Source organism: Cygnus olor, chromosome 7 (genome assembly GCF_009769625.2).
Source record: "Cygnus olor isolate bCygOlo1 chromosome 7, bCygOlo1.pri.v2, whole genome shotgun sequence".
Classification (NCBI taxonomy): domain Eukaryota; kingdom Metazoa; phylum Chordata; class Aves; order Anseriformes; family Anatidae; genus Cygnus; species Cygnus olor.
The window spans coordinates 35265222-35285572 of NC_049175.1; the positions used below are offsets into that span (position 1 = coordinate 35265222).

Below are 20351 nucleotides of genomic sequence, written 5' to 3' on the forward strand. Positions count from 1 at the left end.
TGACGGAGGAGTTTCCAATACCTTTGCCTTCAGCAAGTTCTGATAACAGACACTGCTTTCTGTGAAGAAATAAACAGCTTTATGTCACTGACCTCTATCACATATAGCCATGAAATCTGAGTGCAACTGTAGTTATTTGGTGCTTTTCAGATATTCATTTCTCTTCCCTGGTGCTTAAGAGGGCTGACTGAAGGCAGTTTATACTAGATTAGGCTTCCGACACCTTCATGCATTATAGACTTCAAAATACAGCTTTTCCCTTTCAGAAGGTGAAAGTGTTGAGTCATTCCTTTTAAAGACTGGATGGAGGTTATTGCTCATAAAAAGAAAAAGCCGGCAGTTCAAAGCTGGCCCGAGCGAGCCGCAGCCAGCCGGCTGCACCGTGGAGCAGCACCGGGGCCTGGGGACTCGGGCTCCCTCGCGCCGCTCTGCTCGCCCTTCCCATCTTAAATCAGTCAGGCACTAGCAGCTTACCCGAGATAATAACGCGGATTAACAAGGGCTCATCGGACGGCACCGTGTGCCAGAAATAATTATGGCTTAAAATGCAAGAGCTTGGCAGGAAGGGATTGTCATTTGTGAAGTCAGTCCATTTTATGGAGAAATAACCCACATATTACAGTGGAGGATAATTTGGCAGTTAACAGTTTCAGTGTCTCGGAGACATAAAATACAGACCCATCAATGTGTAAGATTAGAAACAGTTAGGCCCTACACGGTAAAGTCATCAGTTGGAAACTAGACTCCACCTGGGGACATTTTGTAAATGATTCCTCAGGGACAAGTAAGACAGGACCTTTGACTTGCACGATTTGGAAGGGACTGAGACCTAACTTAATCTCCAAGGATGCGGTAACTCCAATAACAGGGATTTTTAAATACGAAACATTCCCTTTCTCTAAACAAACTAGGTATATTATGCTCTGGAATAGTAAGAGAATTAATCAAAAGACAGCGAGTAAATGTCTGCCATGTGGCTGCCAAGCAGAAGATGATATAAAACTATACAGAACTGAAAAACATTTGATAAGAACATAAAAAGATCTGTTACACGTTCTTCAAAGGATAAAGTTTTGTTTAATTGTGGTGAACAACAAGAAGTTTGAGATACTATGTTGTTCTTTTTTTGTTTGTTTGTTTCTCCAAATGCAGAAGTAATAATAAACACTGATTGCCTTAGATAAAGCTAATTCTTTTCCAGAAAGTATGAGTAACCTGCTTTTTCTTTAAAATCACTCATTACAAAAAATAGACTTGCAGCTTTTCACAAAGGGATACTCAGAGCTATTTTAGATATTTTTGCTGCTGAATTCCCAAAAGTGCTTATGATCTTTCATTTTCAAGAAAAGACTTGGCACTTTGTATTGGAGAAACCAAAAATCTGAAGTTAACTTCTCAGCAATGATTGCCTTATTTACATGATCTATATACTCCCAAGAAAAAATATCACCATATGATACTAACATTTTTCTACCATAACTCAATACTCTGCATTTTTGTCAATGCAGAGATGGAACATTAAAGCCTGGAAGCTAAATGGAAAAGTATTTTAAGGACAAACTAAAAGTGGAGCAGGAGAGACATACTGATTTCAAAGAGAAAAGAGTACCAAGATGACACATGAAAATTTACACACCCCATCATGCTGCTTAAAGGAGACTAATTAAAACTGCATCAAACTCACGCATAGGCAGATCAATGCTAAAATATGAAAAATACTGAAGTTTTTAGCTATATGGTAACTTTTTTCTTTTTTTTTTTTTTTTTTTTAACATTTGTAAGTAGTCTTAGAAGCAATTTGATCTTCCCAAATATGGGGGAGACAGCTCTATTTTTATTTATTTTATAAAGGAATCGTCTTCAACCATTTGTGAGTCAATTTGGTGTTCTAATCTACCATAAAATGCCTGTGAAATTATGCACTATTTGGGATTGCCTGTAGAACTGTGAACTCAATAAACCATATAGCAGACAGACTTGGTGAAAAGATATTAAACCAAGAGTTGAGCTATAAATTAATTATCACATACAACACATCCACAGTCAATTGTACAACAACTAAAATTATATAATTGGTATGATAAGCAAGACCATTCACTTGAGCCCCATACAAATCAGCTACCAACAAAAAAGAAGTCACCATAGGATCACACTGGGGCTGTACAGAGCTGTTGTACCTTAAACACTGCCATGCCCATATTTGTGAAAATGAACTGCTCATCGTTAATGTTTAGAAATGGATTAGTGTTTTCTTTTAAGTACAGTGCATACTTATGAAGTGATTTCTCTTCTGCACCACGATTTCTGAACTGGTTAGTCTGCCCCACGTGCCATTTCCCTGGATACCCGTCTGTGCATACTGCAGTTGCACCAGCAGCTATATTAGAGAAGTTCAGTGGGCTTTACAAGAAAAGAAAATACAATCACTTATTCTGTTTCTGGTAGAAGAGCTTGATGGCTAGTCAATCACCATTAGAAAAATCAACAACAATCTAAATGCTCAAGCATTTCAAGCCTTCAAGTGACCTTTCAAGAGGATTTCAGTTCAAAAACATGTTATGAGGAGAAGCTATGGATTTTGGAATTCATCTTATATCCAAAGCCTTTGCTAAATGTCTCGGAGATTGCTAGAAATGTAAAATAAACATCCGTGGGGATCAAAGCAAGGAAAAAGTGAATTATGGAAAAGGCAGGCTGGTGTCCAACCACTGATCTGGGTCAAGCAACATATATAGCTATTTGTCTTTGATTACGTGTGTTGGAAATACAACTTACAGCATTCAGGAGAGCGATCTCCCCTCAGATAGTCAGTTAGAGAAACTGAGGAAGACACAGGTGTACAGAGCAGGAAAAAAAAAAAAAAAAGCCCTCACTGAAAAATAGTTAAAAAAAAAATAATTCCATCCTAATAAAGCAGACCATGCACAGGGAAATGCAACAGAGAGAAAGAAAGATGAAAGCTTTATTGGGAAAACTTAGGGACCAAGGAGGCCTGCAAGGAAAGCCTGGCTCCAGCTACCCCAAAATAGAACAGCACAGGTAATGCTTTGAAAGGTGAGAGAGTGTTTTGTTCCTCACCCCACCTTCCCTTCTCCTCCAATAAAAACTGCAGTAAAGTTGATGGATATAAAAGTCTCCTTGGACAGAGAGGATAAGGAGAGCCTCAGGTCAATAAAAAATAAAATTTGCAAAGAACAGTCAACACAAGTAAGACTGCATTTATACATGGAGCATTAAAATAGCAACCAAAGCAATACTCTGCAAGTTCTAATAAGCATAGAAGTGCTGAGTAACCCAGAATGTCTGTTTGTTTTAAAAAAAGGCGGATGTTGATATCACGGGCATCTCAGAAATATGATGGGCTTAAGATAAATCAGTGGACACTATGCAAGACAACAACAAAACAGCATGAATTATATAGAAATAGCAGAAGAGCAGTCTGACAAATGAGCAGAGCCAAGAAACAAGGAAAATATACAGGAAACTGGATAAATAAGCAAAATGTACACAGCTGTACCTCAACTTCTACTAAAACTCATTTTCCTTGCTTAAATAGAAGAAGTATACTAAGAACAATATTGTCCCAGAATGGCCCTGAAAGGGGACCTATGCTGCAAAATCTGAAGAAAATAAATAAGTTGGGATTTGTCAGCAAAAGTCAAGAGTAGTGATATGATAGATGCCTAAAAATAATAATAATAAATCACAAACAGCTTTCAAAAGGTGCTTGGGAAGAGGCATGGGGGGCTAAAACTACTAGCTAGATTATTTAACATGCAGACTACAAGATATTTTTTCTGCACAACACAATTAAATTGTGGACCTAAATGCCACAAACCTACACAGAGAACAAATTCAGAAAGCAATTAGGCAAGCTTATGGAAGGTAAGTACAACCTTGGCATTAATCAAGATCACAGAGAGGCTGCTCCGAGCTCAGGAAGGTCCCTGGTCCCTGGCCGAGGACATCAGGAAGGAGTGCCAGGAACAACGCCGCATCCTCTGCCCTCAGTTTTTTGGCCAGAATTAGGATCATGATGTAACTGAATCTTTACTCCGACCTAGCATTGTTGGTATGTTCCCATCACTGTGCCTCTTAAGAGACACTGTGGGCACCATTTAGAAATATTCAGGGGGCTGGCAAATAACTTTATATCTTCTAGCACAGGAGGAAGAGAAGACCTAAAGAGAAAATGGTGAACTGTTTTTTTTGTTTGTTTGTTTGTTTGTTGTTGTTGTTTTTTTCTTCCTTGTATGTTTGTTTTCAGGCTAGATTTTTTCCTTGATAATATTCAAGGTCATAATGACTTTAAACTCCCATACATGGCCAAATGGTAAACTGCAAGTATTCGTGAATGCCAGCAAATGCAGTGTGTTACTGGAAGAGGATGCATCTAAGAGCCTAACTCACCTTTCACATAAAAACAATCTGCAAAAAGATTCTACCATCTCCAAGGAGAAAATTGTCCCAATAACTACATAATTCAATTATCTTAGTCTGTATAGAATGCAAAAGACAAAAGGGCAGTTCATAGCCGCTATTCTCTTTGAGATATATTTTCAGAGATATTCAATAAATTAAGCAGAAACAATTTTAGAGGCCCCACTTTAAATTTATTTGTGCCAAAACAGCTTACGCTGAGCTGAAGAATAAACCTCTGTTCTAAAACAAAAGCAAAGCTGCTTGATGAAGAACAAAGCAGCACATTCAAGGTTTTTGCCCACCCATATTATGGGAGGATACTCTGGAGAACAAGGTGCATTGTCTGCAGGGCTGTTTGGAAGCAGTGAGGGATTTATTGTAAAATTTGTCAGCCACAGCAGTGAGGTCACTGTGCCCCGATTCACAGCAAACGTTCATCTACCTATAACCCTATTACACTTTACAAGCTAACTATTTTCTTACCCAACCCTTTGGCTTGAGAAAACATGTATTTACCTTATAAAGCTGTAATTCTGCATCAACATTCAGCTAATTGGAGGTTTACTGTTATTAATTTAGATAATGTACATTCATCTTACAAAAATAGCTTCTAGCAGCTTCTTTAATTTAACCTTTCTTTTAGCCTTCTTTTTTTACTGTCACACAACTAGCAATTCGGTGCTCGCAAATGACCTCCCGTGCCCCAGTCATGCCATAACAATCAATGGTAGAAAATTCATAAAACAGATTAAATTCTGCAGTGTTTGCTTTGATGAATTAGTAGAATTTGTTTGCTTTAGCTGCTCAGAGTTAATCTTTGATTTTTAGCTGAGTGCACTGCATTGGAAAGAATAAACCAGGGACACATCATATTTCTGATACTTAAATAGCTATAGAGGAAATAGGGCCCCGGCATTCATTGCAATTAAGCTGACTTTTTAAGATTTTTGCTGTTTATCTCTGCTCTCTCACTACTTACAATAATATATGAGGAGGAACAGCCTGTGATAAAGTGTTTTTATACCAAATTGGACATAACTGCATTATACCATAATGATTATACCTTCCTACCGGGTGTCACACCACACCAGAATGAGACAGCTCAGGATCATTTTCCCACAGAGCTTTAAGGGTGGCAAAACATCCCAAAGTAAAAAATTAGCTCCATCACTGCAAATCACATAACATGTTTTGTTCAACATTAAATTATTATTCACCATTTAAATTAAGAATTGCAAGGGAAATTCATTCTGAGCTTTTTCCATTTCCCTCATACACACAATTTGGCTAATGAACCAAGAAACCAATTAGTGAAACAGCTCAATTTATAGCAGGTTGAGGTAATCTTTAGCCAGGGCACAGTTAAAACTCCTGCACTGTGAAAAGAAGACTCTTCGTCTTCACAAACGGTACTATGGAGTTAATGAGCCCTCCTAACACAAAGCATCAGCGATGGCACTGTTTGCCCAGCGATTTCACCTCTCCCCAGCAGCACCTACTGCAAAACGTCAGAATCTGGAAGAAATCTCTATGTAAATACAGAATTTTCTTTCTGTCTGACTTTTGGTGGACATTGGCATACAGCTGCGCAGCCCGCAACATGGCAGAGGTTGGATGTCTGTGTAGAGCTGTGGTTTTTGGAGAAGTTTAATTTCCATGAAGCAGTTGTCCTCTTGCAGGTACTGCTCCCTCTCAGCACCATACCTCAGCTTTGCACCTGAGGTGCTGTGCTGAGCCCTCTCCCCCTGTTTGTAGCCAGGCTGACCTGTGAGCTCTTGGCCCAGCTCTGCCTCTGAGCGTTCTGAGGTGCCCTGGTCCCATGAACCCATGCAAAAAGTCTCACATTCTGGAGACAAAAATCAATAGATAAATAAATAGAGGGGTGAGGATTTGGAGCAGAGGGGAGGGTGGCCGCAGCAGCTGATGGGCTCATGGGAAGGGCATGGCTTAGTTCCCACCTTCTTCCCAGATGCTGGGATCCACAGCCCGAACCCACTCCATGCCAGGTGTCTCAGCTAGGCTCTCTAGTTTAAAGTAAATGGCTCATTAAAAGGTCTAAAGTAACAGGAGATGGACTCTTGACCTGAGCTTCAAAAGTGTATTTTCCCAGTTCCCAGAATAGACCCCCCAGCCAGGCTGGAGGGTGAGCCAGGCAAAGCAACACAGGGTTCACAGGATAAAAGAAGTCACATAAAGGAGTAGGGGAGGCAATCTGCTGCTAAAAAGAAGTCTTTGCTCCAGGGACTGCTCAGGCATTTTGCACTACAAAAAGTACTTTAACAAAGTAGATTTAAAAAAATAAGAATCAAGAAGTGCATCCCAGACTTTTCCTTCTGCTGCTGTAAAACCCACAAAGGTGGTACTAAGTTTTACAACACTGAATATATCCTTGTTTGCAAACCACATCTATTCTGTGGGGTTTCCAACCCACCACCATCTATTTACAAACATTGTATTATCACCCCAGGTTAACTTATTAAAGGAAGACAAAGCTTCATGCCACAGAGGCATGCACACGTGCAAATAAGGCATCTATCATCTTCTCCTCTATTCACCCATAGCAAAACCTCCCGCTCCTACCTAGGACCTCAAAATATTTCCCACTTCTTCTGCACCTCAACCTCTGATACACCCTTGGCAGTGTCAAATCCAGCCCCATCTCTTTATGCATCAGCCCCACTGCCCTGCAGCTGATTGGGGTAAGCACCTAAGACAGGGAAGTTCATCTGAGCTGAAAGAGGCTTGCCAGTAAAATCATAGGGGTAAGGTAAGGACCTCTACAAGACATGGACATATGGGAACAACTCATGCAATGGTCTAATAGCACTATGGTATGCACTGCATGGTTTGGGGATCCCAAGCTTAGAGGGCTTCCATCCCTATAGGAGAGCAATTCCAGGGATGATCGGCTGCTGCTCTTTCATACAGTCAGCTTGTGCAACCCCAGATGGAAAAGGAGACAAGCAAGAGAAAGCAAAGCAAGCACTTATACTGGAAGTGGAGCCTGCCTGACACATGCATGTTTAGCAAGTCCCAGAATTGGACACAATTCAGAAGTTGTATATAGACAGGCCCAGATCACTACAAACATGAAGTGCAAGAACTAATTTAAACTACTCAAACATTATTGAGCTGCAATCAACTAATCACTTAGGAAAAAGACCAAGAGTCACGAATGGCTTAATGTAAACATCTTTTCAGCATGTAATAACAGACAAAAAGGAAAACAAGTATTAGGCTGCGTAAGGAAAAGAATGCATTATGGAAAGCAAAGTAACACTCTACATAATCTAATGGTGTGCTAAAGTACTGTGTCTACTATGGATTCTCATCTGTTAAATTTTAAGAGTATCCAAACACATGGTATCTTTAGCCTTTTTGTACTAGATGATCTTTTAGTGAGAATTTGGGAACAGACAGTAAATATGGGAGGTTTTGCTTTTTAAACTCTATGAATCAATAACCACAAATTTATTGAGAAGATATTTAATTCAAATGCAACCAAGAGTTCATCTGCAGCTTAGGTTCAATTTGATGCTAGATGCTAGAAGCCAGCCACTTCCTTCTTCCTTAGAATGGTAAAGAAAGCGGAGAATGATTTGACTTTATTTACAGCAATGGTAATATTACGAGAAGCATGAGACTTGGTAATTGAGTCAGGAGTAGAAGTGGAAGTCTCCTGTGACAACCTGTAATTGTCAGAGCTCCAACTAAATGCAGCAGACACGGGCTCAAGCAATATTTTGAGTGCCTGGATAGTACCTGTATCAAACCTGGCCTCCAAGCCTCTAGAGATTTGCTTCTCACTGCGTTTTGGTCCTTCCATTTTAATACAGAAAAATATTAACCAGAATACTCTATGGGTATTTCTCCACTTCATACTAAAAATATTTCATGTTTAAGTGCATAAAAAATTCCATCTCCTAGCAACTGAGAGATTCCTGCTGGAAACGGTGTCGGGAAAGATGGGTCTCCAGGAATGTGGAGTCAAGCAAGGATTCTGTGGGTGTGAAACTGTTGGCAATTATGTCTGATCACCGGCTGCACATGTTTGTGTCGAATGTGTTCAGATTTACTGTAGAAATTGGCCTGAAGTATCACAGAATTCCGGGAGTTCTGATTAAAATAAACTGTGTTGAAGATGCACGTACTGCAGAGAGGCTCTCGAGTGCGGGGAGAGCTCTGCACGAGCGGGAAGCGTTGGGCACCGGAACAACAACAAATTAAAGAAATGAATTGTCTCAGGAAATATTACTGCTGGAATGCCGAAAACAAGCAAAAACACTGTTGCTACCTGAGGAGCACAAAGGGGAAGAGAAGCAACATTAAAATTAATAAAGCAGAATTGAGATGTGAGGGAGAGGCAGAGCTGCACGCTGGAGACCCAGACAGTAAATGAGCACATGTGATTAAAACCAAGTCGTTACGCACTAACTTGCCTTGTCCATCTATCAGCTGGGAGGGTTGGAAGGGCCCAACCTCCCCAGCTGGAAAATCCTTCTGCTCACTCCTTCCTGTCCTTGGCTTCTCTCAGACCTGGGGCAGGACTTCACGCTCCACTCTGTGTGCTGGACGAGCACCCAGTGGGAGCCACCGAAACAGCTCTGCCCCCCTTAGCCCAGCCTGCCAGCCCCACATTTGGGGTCCCCAACCTGGGGCACTCCCCGCACGTATACCCTGTGTGGTGCCAGTTGCCCTAAGCAAGAAAAGGCTCCCTGTTTTTATGGAGGATGGCTCAGAGACCCATTTAGAAGCCTTTTCATCTTCCCACCTGCAAGAGGAGAGGGACCTGCAGCAGTGTTTGGCTCATCTGCCACATCCTCCTCCCACACCCAGTAACCGAGCCAGCCCACGTGTCCCACCGGAGAGATGTACGCGAGGGCGACTGCAAAGAGCTCAGCTGCCAGGGAAGGGCTCTGCATGCTGCCGAGGGAGATTTTGGCTTTGGGCAGTGTGGTGGCATAGAAACTGCTGCACCCACACGAAGATGAGTTGAGAGACCAGCACGGGTTGCTGGCCAGCAAACTTGGTGTCTTGCCTCCACAGAGAGAAGACCAAACCTACTTTAATGATCTCACGTTGCCACTGTGAGGGCGGGCATCAAGGGGATGATAGAGGTAGAGATGTACCACTGATAACTCCATGGGCTGTGTCTGAATGTGTGCTAAAGGCAAGGCTCCAGCCCTTTGGGTGAGGAACATTTTTTTTTCCCAAAGGTAAATCCAAGAGAAGCTTCGTGCTATCTTACTGTTAACTTCTAGATTAATTTGAATTTACTGTTCTAAAATGTGATTATCATTCAGGTTGCCTTTTAGAGAGATTCATTTTACAGCTAAATTGCTGGTTTGTGTTCTGAAATTTCAGCTACAAGGTACCATAGATTTTGGGGAGACTTGGGCATTAATGCACTAAATTTGTCTCTCAGACTACACTATCCACTATTTTTTTTTATATATTCCCCCTTCTATAAGGCATATCTCCAAGAAAGTGATTTCCCTTCCTGCTCACCATCTCCTTGGCAGGAAATGCATTTTAGTTAGCTAATTAAATATAGCTGCATTATACATCAAATATCCCTAATAATATATGGCACTAATGTTATGTCTACTGTGAGAATAAGTTGCATTATACATCATATCTATAATACATCACTCTGGTAACAATTCAAAGTGCCTTCTCTTAAATTTTTGCTTGGCAGTGGCTAGCAAACATCAGGGTCTGGCAGGTAGATTTTGGGCATGGGGATATTGTGACGATGAAAGTAAGGCCCCTCTCCATGCGCCTTCTCAAAGACCATGCTCAGCCCAGACGCGTCCATGCTTTGCCTGTCCCTGGGCTCCTCTGAGTCACGTTTCAGGACTTGTTTGAGATTTCTTCTCTTCCTCTGCCTCTACAGGGTATCACTATATCTCCTTTTCTGCATTCTACATCCACTGGCATAACGTAAAGACAGGCTCCCCTTCTCACACATGACTGCTATGTGCATGTTCTGGGTAAGGCATGCTTGTGTGTACATCAGAAACTGCTGTTTTTTCCATTTTGAAGTTTCCTTAATATGAACAACTAAACTTCTGTGCTGATTATTCAATACTAGGGGATCCCAGCATTCAAGATATAAACTAACCTAAAACAGCTTACATTTTTATATGTGTATTTTTTTTCCTCCCGAACGATTCCTACATCTGTCACAAGCTGCAATCACAGAATGATTAAAATTAAGCCCTCTCTGGAGCAGTCTGTAGAAGGCATATTGATAACTTGCCTTCACCACCCGTTTCACTAGAGGAGAAGAAGGAATTCTTAGCTAAGCACAACAGCTAAATGTCAGCTGATAGAGGAAATCAGTGGGATGCTTAGAATGCACTCAGTGTAGCCAATGTTTATTCTAAAGCACAGAGAAGTAAATAAAGGCTAAGATCCTTTAAGTAAGCAAAGTTTAAATTGTTCCCAAAAGTACTCTTTTGGAGTATGCTAAATCTAATACCTTGTTCATCGAGTTATGATCTCTACCGGATGCACAATACCCACATTTCAGAACTGACCCACTCTCTTTGTACCACCAATGTTCATAACTCATCAAAAATGGTTTTGAAAGGATGCAAAAAAATATTAAGTATCTATAAGCTGGGTTCCTTACCTATAAGACAGGCTCCTAGAAATTGTCAGTACCTGTGGCCAGGTTCACTTGGGCACTGGAGGATGCAAGCCCAAGGCTCACGTTCATCCCCATTAATATTTTTAGTTCAAAATTAAAGAACAATAAAACAAGCTAAGTTGTAGAAGAAAATACATATTAGCATTTAGATTAACGGTTGTTATCTCCATTTCTCATCACCAGACAACAGTGAAATACATGGTGATGATTTAAGAATTTTTCAGAAAGGTTAAGGACTCCTTGAATTCAAAGGGTTGAGAAACACTGGCCTACAAGATAAATGGCACTGGCCCCAACACGTGCTCCGTATCCTCAATACATCTGGACTCTGGCTGGAATTAAAATTCATATTGCAGTAGCAATTAAAAGACAGAACTAGGTCATGAGCTGTTGTTCTAGGCACTATGCAGGCAAAGAAGAAAAAAAAAAAAAGGAAGGAAGCAGCGTTTGCCCTAAAAATTTCAGCATTAAGAAATTCAAAAATACGAGATCACAAAAAGGGGAGAACATGACAGGGAAATAAGTTTGGGTGTTTTAGCGATGTCCCGCTGTGCACTGAACTTTTCACCAAGCCAAGGCTGTTACCACCGGGCAGTTTTCAACGTGCGTTACAACAATTTAATCCCAAGGGGAGGAGATGGAGGGAGGGAGCCTGCAGATGCCCAGCTCCCAGCAGTGTGCTGGGCGCTGCCTTGACACGGCACGCGCGGGTGGGCGCTGCACGTGTGATGGATGTAACTCTGTACACCTACGTGCAGCATTGTTTGCAAGACTCAGCGCCGTGGCTGGCAGATTTTTATAAAAGAAACCATAGCAACCCTCCTAAATCTGAAGCAGCAGTTAACAATTTGCTGTGTCCATTCTGGTAGGCAGCTTTTTCTTTCCTCCCATTAAGTTCTGTATCTTCCCCCAACTATTGCATTCTGTATTGAAAGGATTGTAGAGGAGAGAGATCCACAGTGCCCTCAACGGTGTGCACCATACCCAGCGTGAGTATGCTGTATCCAATTCAACAAGCACATCCAATTCTTGATATAGGAAACAAACATGAAATCTCCCTGCTTTAAGACCTTTTTTCTTTAAATTGTGCTTAGAAATGTTGTGCTGTTTTTGCAGGCTAGCACTGAACCTCGCTGCAGACTGACTTTCAGGTGGTTTTGCAGTGCTGCACAGTGTTATTAATGAAGGTGACTGCCCACCTTCATTTTAATGGGTCTCTCATTTTCATTCACTCAGTCACATGAGGAGAAGGACAGCTGAACCACATTTTAGCAAAGCAAGAGCCAGCCAAATAGTTGTTGATTAAACCTTGCCTTCAGAACAATTCAGCCTGAAAAGTGATCCATTAACAAAACCTGACAACACGGGAAAAAAAGTATTCTCCTTCTGAGAACTTTGCCTATTAAAGCCTGATATTAATGGGGAAAAAAATCCCAAATGGCATTTTAAACTCATTGCCAAACTAGCCCTAGCTACACAAAAGAGCTATGGGCAGGATTTACATGTACGACTGTCTGACAGCTGTGAATGCATTTGTTCCACCTACCTGGCTGAAGCACTGCATGGAAGGAGCTCTGCATCGGCGCTGTGCTGGCTCAGGACACCTCTCCTTATCTCTGAGCCTAGGTCTGATAAAGCCTGACACCGCTCTGGTACTACACATCCTTGGGTTGTTTCTATCAGCCTCAGCCGGGTAGGACTCACCAGATTCCCTTTCCTTCAAAAAGATTCATTCACAGACACGCAAATCAGGAAACATTTTTACATGTGTACAGGCTTACACTACAGATACAAGGGAAAATCTACCTATATTATCTTGATCCAATTCTTCATCTTCCAAAAGGCTACCAAAATAACTGGCAATATTTTGTCACTGTTTATTACACGTGTTCTGCTCCATTACCTCCTCAGTCTCTTACAAAGCATACACTGACAATCTGATCATTAAGAAAGGGTTAAATACCAGCAACAAAGACGTATTTTTAATTGTTTGTGATACATCCCTACACAGGACCTTAATTATTAATGGTAAAGCACCATCTACAAGGCAGGATTCAACACTTAGTGGGAGGCTGTGCGTCCTTTGCAGGGAGCAGAAGAAAGTTCATGCACGTTCAGAAGTGGTAGTGGCTAACAGCATTTGTGCAGGACTTTTCCAGCTGCTCCTGGTGGACTCTCAGGTGCCAGATGTGCCAGAAGAGAAGATCATAACCACAATTTCACAACAAGAACAAAGCTCGCAGAAATGTGCTGCTGAGAGATGTGAAAACACCAAAAAACGAAAAGTGGTTGCTACAGAAAAACACCACAGTATCAGTCAGAGTAATTCACACAGATCTCTTGACTTTGACAGCAATCAAAAAGATGTTTTAAGATTCACCCACAACTGAAATGAAAATCTTGCCAGTAATAGATTAACTCTTTTATCAACTCAGGAAGCAATTAAAGACTTGGTTGAAAGATAACACATTTCTCACTGGGGCCACTGATGCCTGAAACCATGGAAATAGCAGACACTTTCCAGCAGTTGTTCATTACTGTAACGGTTAGGGTGAGACTCCTGTGCCTAGTAATAATCCTAATGTAGCTTTTCTGAACATAAGCAAATTATACCAAAAATCCAATAGTTTAACCTTTATAAGCACACCATCCCATCATTTACTGCTCATGATGCCAGAGATCATGTTGAAGACACCACTGTCAACTAATGAATGAAAACGAACACACTCTTCCAGCTGTTCACACTCACAGCACAATACAGCAATGTGTACTATAGGCTATAGTTAGTACGTCTTCTGAAGGCTGTGAAATAAAGTTTTCAAGCAATGTCTTTTACTCATCTGCTATAGCGAAGCCAGACCTGGAGGAGATGCTTTGTTTGTCAGCTGCAGCTACGTGACAAGGCTGTGGTGTGGCCCTCAATGCACTTTACAGCTTAGTTTTCTTCAAATGCTGTTGTGTCCTGCCTGATGGCAATTACTTTCAACCATTAGGCGACCTTCCTGTAGTTGTCATTTAAATCGATAAAGGCTGACATCCAGGGTCAGAGCATCCCTTCCTGTAGCTCTGAATGATTTCATCATCTGCAGTAAGCCAGGAAAGACTTGGGGGCTCTCTTCCCTTGCATCCTGCCTGCTCTTCTGCTTAAGAAATCAAATCTTCCTCGGACATCACTAGATGTCACGATTGGGTGCACACACAACAACAACTCCTCAGGAGCCTGGCTAATTCCTTAGCTGATTAGCCCACCGGGAGGAAGAAAGAAACTTTCCCCCAGAACTATGCAATTCAAAACTTGAGGATGAATCTTTCACCTCATTAATCTTACAGGACATGGGAAGTGAGACTGACATGTTACACCATCACACACGACCATGATGAATGCACGTTACACATCACTGATTGCCATCTGAGACAGGTTTGGGCTGGGGACCACACACACGGGCTTGGTTGTGATTGTCCTCTGCCCACCTCTCCCTCTCTGGAGAGACAGAGACAAAAATGTCATACGAAGCAAGAGCGATGTTGTATGAAAGAAGAACAGCCTTGAAACATGCCCTGGGGGATATCAGCCTGGGGTTGGGCTGGATCACTTACCAGAGTGAGTGCTGCTGCTCCTCCAGTTCTGCTTCAGTCACAGAGCTGGATTACAGCAAAGGAACACATGGAGGACAAGCAAATGCCTTTATTTTTAGAAGTGTGTATGCACTGCAGTTTTATCTGTGCTGTTGCCCTGTTTAATATGTACGGGCATACCAGCTCAGCTTTTCCACTTAGAAGCTACTAGTCAGCTTTAAACATATAATTAGGGCAGTTGTGTTGGTTTGGTCTCTTGATAAGGATAAAGACCAAACTGGATCATCCGCAGTGGTTCATGGCTCCCTTCCACTGGGGACGCTCGGTGACACCGCTGTCCCCACGGTCCTACAAGCAACAAACCTGGAAGCCCCATCACAAGGAAATGCTGAACCACGGGGCACATCTCCGGCTCCACAGCCAGTGACCACATCATGCCACATCAGGTGAGGTTTGTTACAGGGCTCTGACCTGAGGGACCAGTAAAATAAGTGGTTCCACCAAAATAAGTGGTTCCACCAGTGCTCATCTTTCCCACGGCCACACTCCCAGGGTTGCTCAATCCGCACGTTGTGTGGGCTCCACGCTGGCTTTTCCAGTCTTTCTGCTTCCTCTGCCAGCTGCAAAACAACAGCTAGGAGATTTCCTCTACCTGTACGTTAAAACTTTTGTGTACTGTTTGGGCTTAGAACTGCAGGAATCGCAGCAGCGCCTGCAGCTGGGGAGAACGGCCACAGCGTGCTGCCTTTGTGCCCCCACCCCCAAAGAGCAGCGCTATATGTCTGACACGAAGGAGGGAATGCTGCCAAATCACGGAGAACCTGTTTGTACCTGTACCGGCAGCATGTAGACCCACAGCTCGGCTCTACAGAGCTTCTAACCTGGGGAAATAACCGAGGTTACGCATCCCCCTGCCCTCTGTCCTGGGTGGGAAGCAAGGAGACGCGGGTATCCTCTGCTGAAAGAAGGCGTGAGAATGATGTGTCAGTGACTACGGAAAATGCCTCTTACTATACACAGCTTGTATGCGCAAAGGACAAAAACAGGCTGTCCCAAATCACCACACACATGATTACTGGTACCAAATGAGCTGAGCCATCCTAGAGCACTTTTTTTTTTTTTTCTTTTTTTTTTAACCAGATCTAGAAAAAAATATACTCAGAACCATGGTTATGAAGTCCAAGTTAATGTGCAACCAAAGCTGGTAGGGTACTTACTCCGAGGGTTACAAAATTGCCTTGCTTCTGCCATGGAACATGGACAGGGGCCAGAAAGGGACTTACCTGGAGAGACACAGTGCTCCTGCTGGGACCCTGCATGGAGTAATGAAAACGAAATGCTGCAGCTAAGGGTCACTCCAGTCCTTCCCTGGCAGCAGCAGCCAGCCAGTCTGCCCTTCCAGCCTCTTGGCACTGGTCATTTATCGCCTCCAGCCCTCCACTGCCCGTAACAGCCATGGAGCCTAAGCATCCAACTGCTTCTCTGTGACATCTCTGTGCAAATCGGTGACTGATATCTCAGTGCAGCCAAAAAAAAGCCAAGAGGTACTTAATACCAACTTCACTTCAGCACAAGTTCTGCATGTCATCCAGAACCATCATCTATTATGCTTTTATTTCATTTGTACTTTGATCCATTTGGGGAGCATACAAGAGAATATTTGCATAGAATAAGCATCTTCACACAGCAACGGCCACAATGTTTGGAGGGTGATTTTCATATCCACGGCTGGCATCCAGCACAAACACAGGCTGATGGCTCACAAAGTCATAGCTCATGACTATTTATACTTCTCAACCCCATTGCACTGAAAGCTTCTAAGTAATTAGTTTTCCCTCATTAATAGATGCACTGCCTGGGGAAGGGCACACAGGTGCTCCCCAGCCCTATCCTGGATTGCAGGGCAGCACTACGCAGCCTTGGGGTGGAAAGCACAGAAGTGCCATGCTGGGCTGAGCACAAGGTAACACGACCACAAGGTTTATGCAAATGCATAATGCAAGGTCAGAGACTGTAACAGCAAAAAAAATACCAATATTCACAGGACATTACCACAAAATCCACACTCTTTTATAGCAGAAAGGTGAACGAAGTTCATCAACATCACTTTTATGGAGACCCATACGTACTTTATGAGATATCAGGTGTCACAGAGACTTTATGCTGAAGTTGTATACCAACCTAAATGAAGCAAAGTTCACGTACCTCATGTACCACAAAATAATCTACAAATACAGTTACCAAGGTGAGTAGTGCTATTCCACCGCAAGCACATCTCTAATAAAACACGTTGGGTTTGTACCATCTTACTGACACATCTAATGCATTATTCCATTTTTCTCTTTTACACTTTTAGAAGCAAAAGAGACATTTGGCAAAGTATAATTTAGTATTATCACTTTAATGCATTCAAACACCACTAAAAACTGTGTTGCTAAAATTGCATTACAGAACATCCAGGTAAGACAGACATCGTTATCTCCTGGAAAAATATGGGCCTCATGCTACTGCACCTACTGATGTGAGTCTGTTGAAACCAATAGGATTACCTACGTGAATAAGGATTACTCCCATGATTAAGGAGTGCAGGATTACATCCACTGTTTGCACTTCTCCTGTTACTTACATATCCCTATTTTCACCTCTTTCTTCTTCTTTCCTCTTCTGTTTAAAACATAGGGCATTTAATTACTGTCAGCACTAGATATCACCATGCTGTACTTTTATCCCTTCAAAATGTGGCTGTCTTTTGGATGTCAAATAAAATGCTTTTATGATCAAAACAAAGAAAATAAAGTAGAAGCGGCAGAATCTGGACTATCTAATTAAAAGCAAACAAATAAAAATAGGAAGAGCTTATTAGCCACAATCAAAACTTATTTATGATTCATTTCATATTCATGCTCCTGTTCACAGCCTCTCCTCTTGGGAGCTGATTATTTATATCAATTTTTTAACTGTGCCAAGTAGTGAGTTACCTGAGAGCTCGCAGGAAATGCTGATGGTATCGCTTCCAGAAAACAACAAAAAACTGGCAAACAATTGAGACAAATATTATAGGTAGATAGATAATGAATAGTAGAGCAAAAAGTGCTGGTGTTATAATAAAGGATTAAGTCTACTCTTACTTCATCAATGCCATATGATTTATATGCAAAATATAATTCCTTTATATCCTTAGAAAAAGGGGGTAAGTTACTAATGCTTTTCAACTATTTTATGATACAACAGAATAGTTAATGCATTGTAAGAATGGCAGGAAAGTCCCAGTTTCTGTTCCCAAACCAATCAGAAATGCATTTAGCTGAAAAAAAAAAGAGCAGCCATACAAGTTACACTTACAGAAGGGAACCAAAATTCTTACGAAGAGTAACAAACATGCTTTCAGATTTTCCAGCCTGACAGTGAATTACATTAGCCTCAGTTTTGGCTGCAAGTAATCAAATTTGGATCATAAATATATTTTGTTTTAGTAGTGTGCTACAGGGATTTGAAAATTTAAATAGTACAAGTAAATTTAAGGAGGCTTGACTGTAACTTCAGCGTCAGTTCTGTAGACACTTGTTTACATATTTCCTGGAGTTAAAAATGAAGATTCTGCATGCCTTCCTAGGCTCCTTTAAGTCACTTAAGGCAAAAAGTATGCATGCAGTTTTTAGGCAACCTGGCAAAACACGACACGTTAAAGTTACTGTAATCTGGAAAGAGTTTACGACAGCTTGAGAAAACGTCAAAAGTTGCCCAAACTTACCGAGGCACCCGGCTCTCTTCCACGAACAGTAGTTTATGGTCAAGTACAACTGAGTTACAAAGGACTGCGCTTCCTGGGTCCATTTTGCACGAGGCTTAACCTTGAAATCCAGCCGGCCGTGGCGGGCGCAGGGCAGGCAGAGGGTTTTGCTCCCTCCAGAAGGCATTTGGGTGCCGGGACGGCGATGGGGCGGCCGCCACTTGTTGCGGTGGTGACAGGGACAGCCAGGAGCTGCCTGCTCAGGCTGCGCGCCATGAATTATTCATGCCTCCACCTCCCCACATTAGCATGCCGCTCAGGCAGCACAGATGAAGCAATTCATTTTGTCCTTTGTCTTCGGGAAAAGCTTGCTGGATTAATGAGGGTTATCTGTGATGATAAAACCTGGGCCCGCTGATTTATTTAGTCTGATTGGTGGGAATTTGTGTCCCTAAACGCAGGTTTTACGGCCCGAATATAAATCCTGTTCTGCATTCCAAACCTCGGGCAGGCAGGCACGGGTCGGTTCAGCTACAGCAACAATATCTCGCTGCAGCACATGAATGTTTCATTTCCTTGACTTAAATATTGGAGCCGGGTTCTTTGTTTCTGAGTGCTTCTCGAGCAAAGTTAAGAGGAGATCTCCAAGTATGCCGCTGGCACGTGGTTTTGCACATATTTTGGTAATGACCTCTTGGACTGCTAAATAGCTAACACCTGGCTTTCAAAACGTTCTCGTTCTAAAAACAGGATACAGGAAAAAACTGCAATGAAAAATCTACTTAAAAAAAAACAAAAACCACTCATACCTGGCAGTATCATTTTTAAAAGGGAGTTTGAAGGTGATATTTTTCAATGTGACATTTAAATTATTATTTACAGTTTTGTAAATAATCAGCAGTAGGGCCATTATATTCCTCAATGTCAACCATCTCGAAATATATAATAATTGAAAATAATAACAAATAACAATAATTCTGATCATTTGATGACAAAACTAATAATTGAAGACAATGAAGGATTTTTTAAATCAATTACCTATGAAGGTATATAATGCATTACTGGAATATATAAAAGCATATTTTAGCATAAACAGGAATATTGTATTCGTTTTTTTAATCCATATTCTAAGTAGGACACTGGCAAGTAATAGAGCATAGAAAATAGCCACAGAAATTATTTGGAGTTACTTAGGAAAAAGGACTTAAAAATATGTGATTCAAGCTGGTTTGCTGTTAAAAAGAATATTGAGAGTTAACTCGAGTATAGTGTACAAGGGTTTTACAAGCAGCAAATACTTGTAGCAGAAGTACTTCAGAGGTACATACTTCTAATGGAGAAGGAGATTACTCACTAGAAAAACCCACTGAGAGCATTTTAGTGACCTCTACATTTCCTAGATACCTTTCCAGAAGATATGCTTTCGTCAAACAAGTAATACAAAGTTATTAGACTCAAAGCAGGCGTAGATTTGAAATGTAGAGAAGATAAGAACAAATTCCTTAAAATCCTTTTAGCTCTGTATTGTGTTCAAGTACTTTATTGAAGTCTACAGTGCCTGTCTTCCTGTCAGTTGAGTACAGTGATTTCGGTAATCTTTAAATCAAAGAGTTTCGCACTTGATTTCAAGATTCATCCAGAGAACCATTACATTGTAACGGTAATTAGACTGATAAACATTTCATGGCAGACTTCATAATGTTTGCTGCTGGGCCTTTCTAGAATAACCCAGGTGCACACATTTTCCTCTCACCATTTTCTCACCATGCTGGTTAAGACAGGAAAGAAAAACAACTTAGTGTACAAGACTATGAAATCGTTTTATTTTGCCTGAGATCTTATAAGTGGAGTGTATTTCTGCTTCTGACATTCTTATTCTAGACTGTTCGGGTTGAGAAAAGCACAACTTTATTCAGTCTCTGATGCAGATGGGATTGAATGACAACGGGTCACCAGTGTAAAACTGCA

The 20351-nt window shown here is 41.5% G+C and overlaps 1 protein-coding gene across 2 annotated transcripts in view; it reads right to left on the bottom strand.

Moving 5' to 3' along the window:
* Positions 1 to 19058, bottom strand: part of C7H10orf90 (chromosome 7 C10orf90 homolog) — a 65382-nt gene extending 46324 nt beyond the window's left edge. The window contains exon 1 of one of the 2 annotated variants that reach the window (XM_040564109.1): positions 18405 to 19049. In XM_040564109.1, the coding sequence (XP_040420043.1) occupies positions 18405 to 18570 (166 nt within the window). In that variant the 5' untranslated portion in view covers positions 18571 to 19049. Of the gene's footprint in view, positions 1 to 18404 lie in introns of both variants that reach the window. The other variant, XM_040564110.1, reaches the window with a different exon arrangement.
* Between the last annotated feature and the right edge of the window lie 1293 nt (positions 19059 to 20351).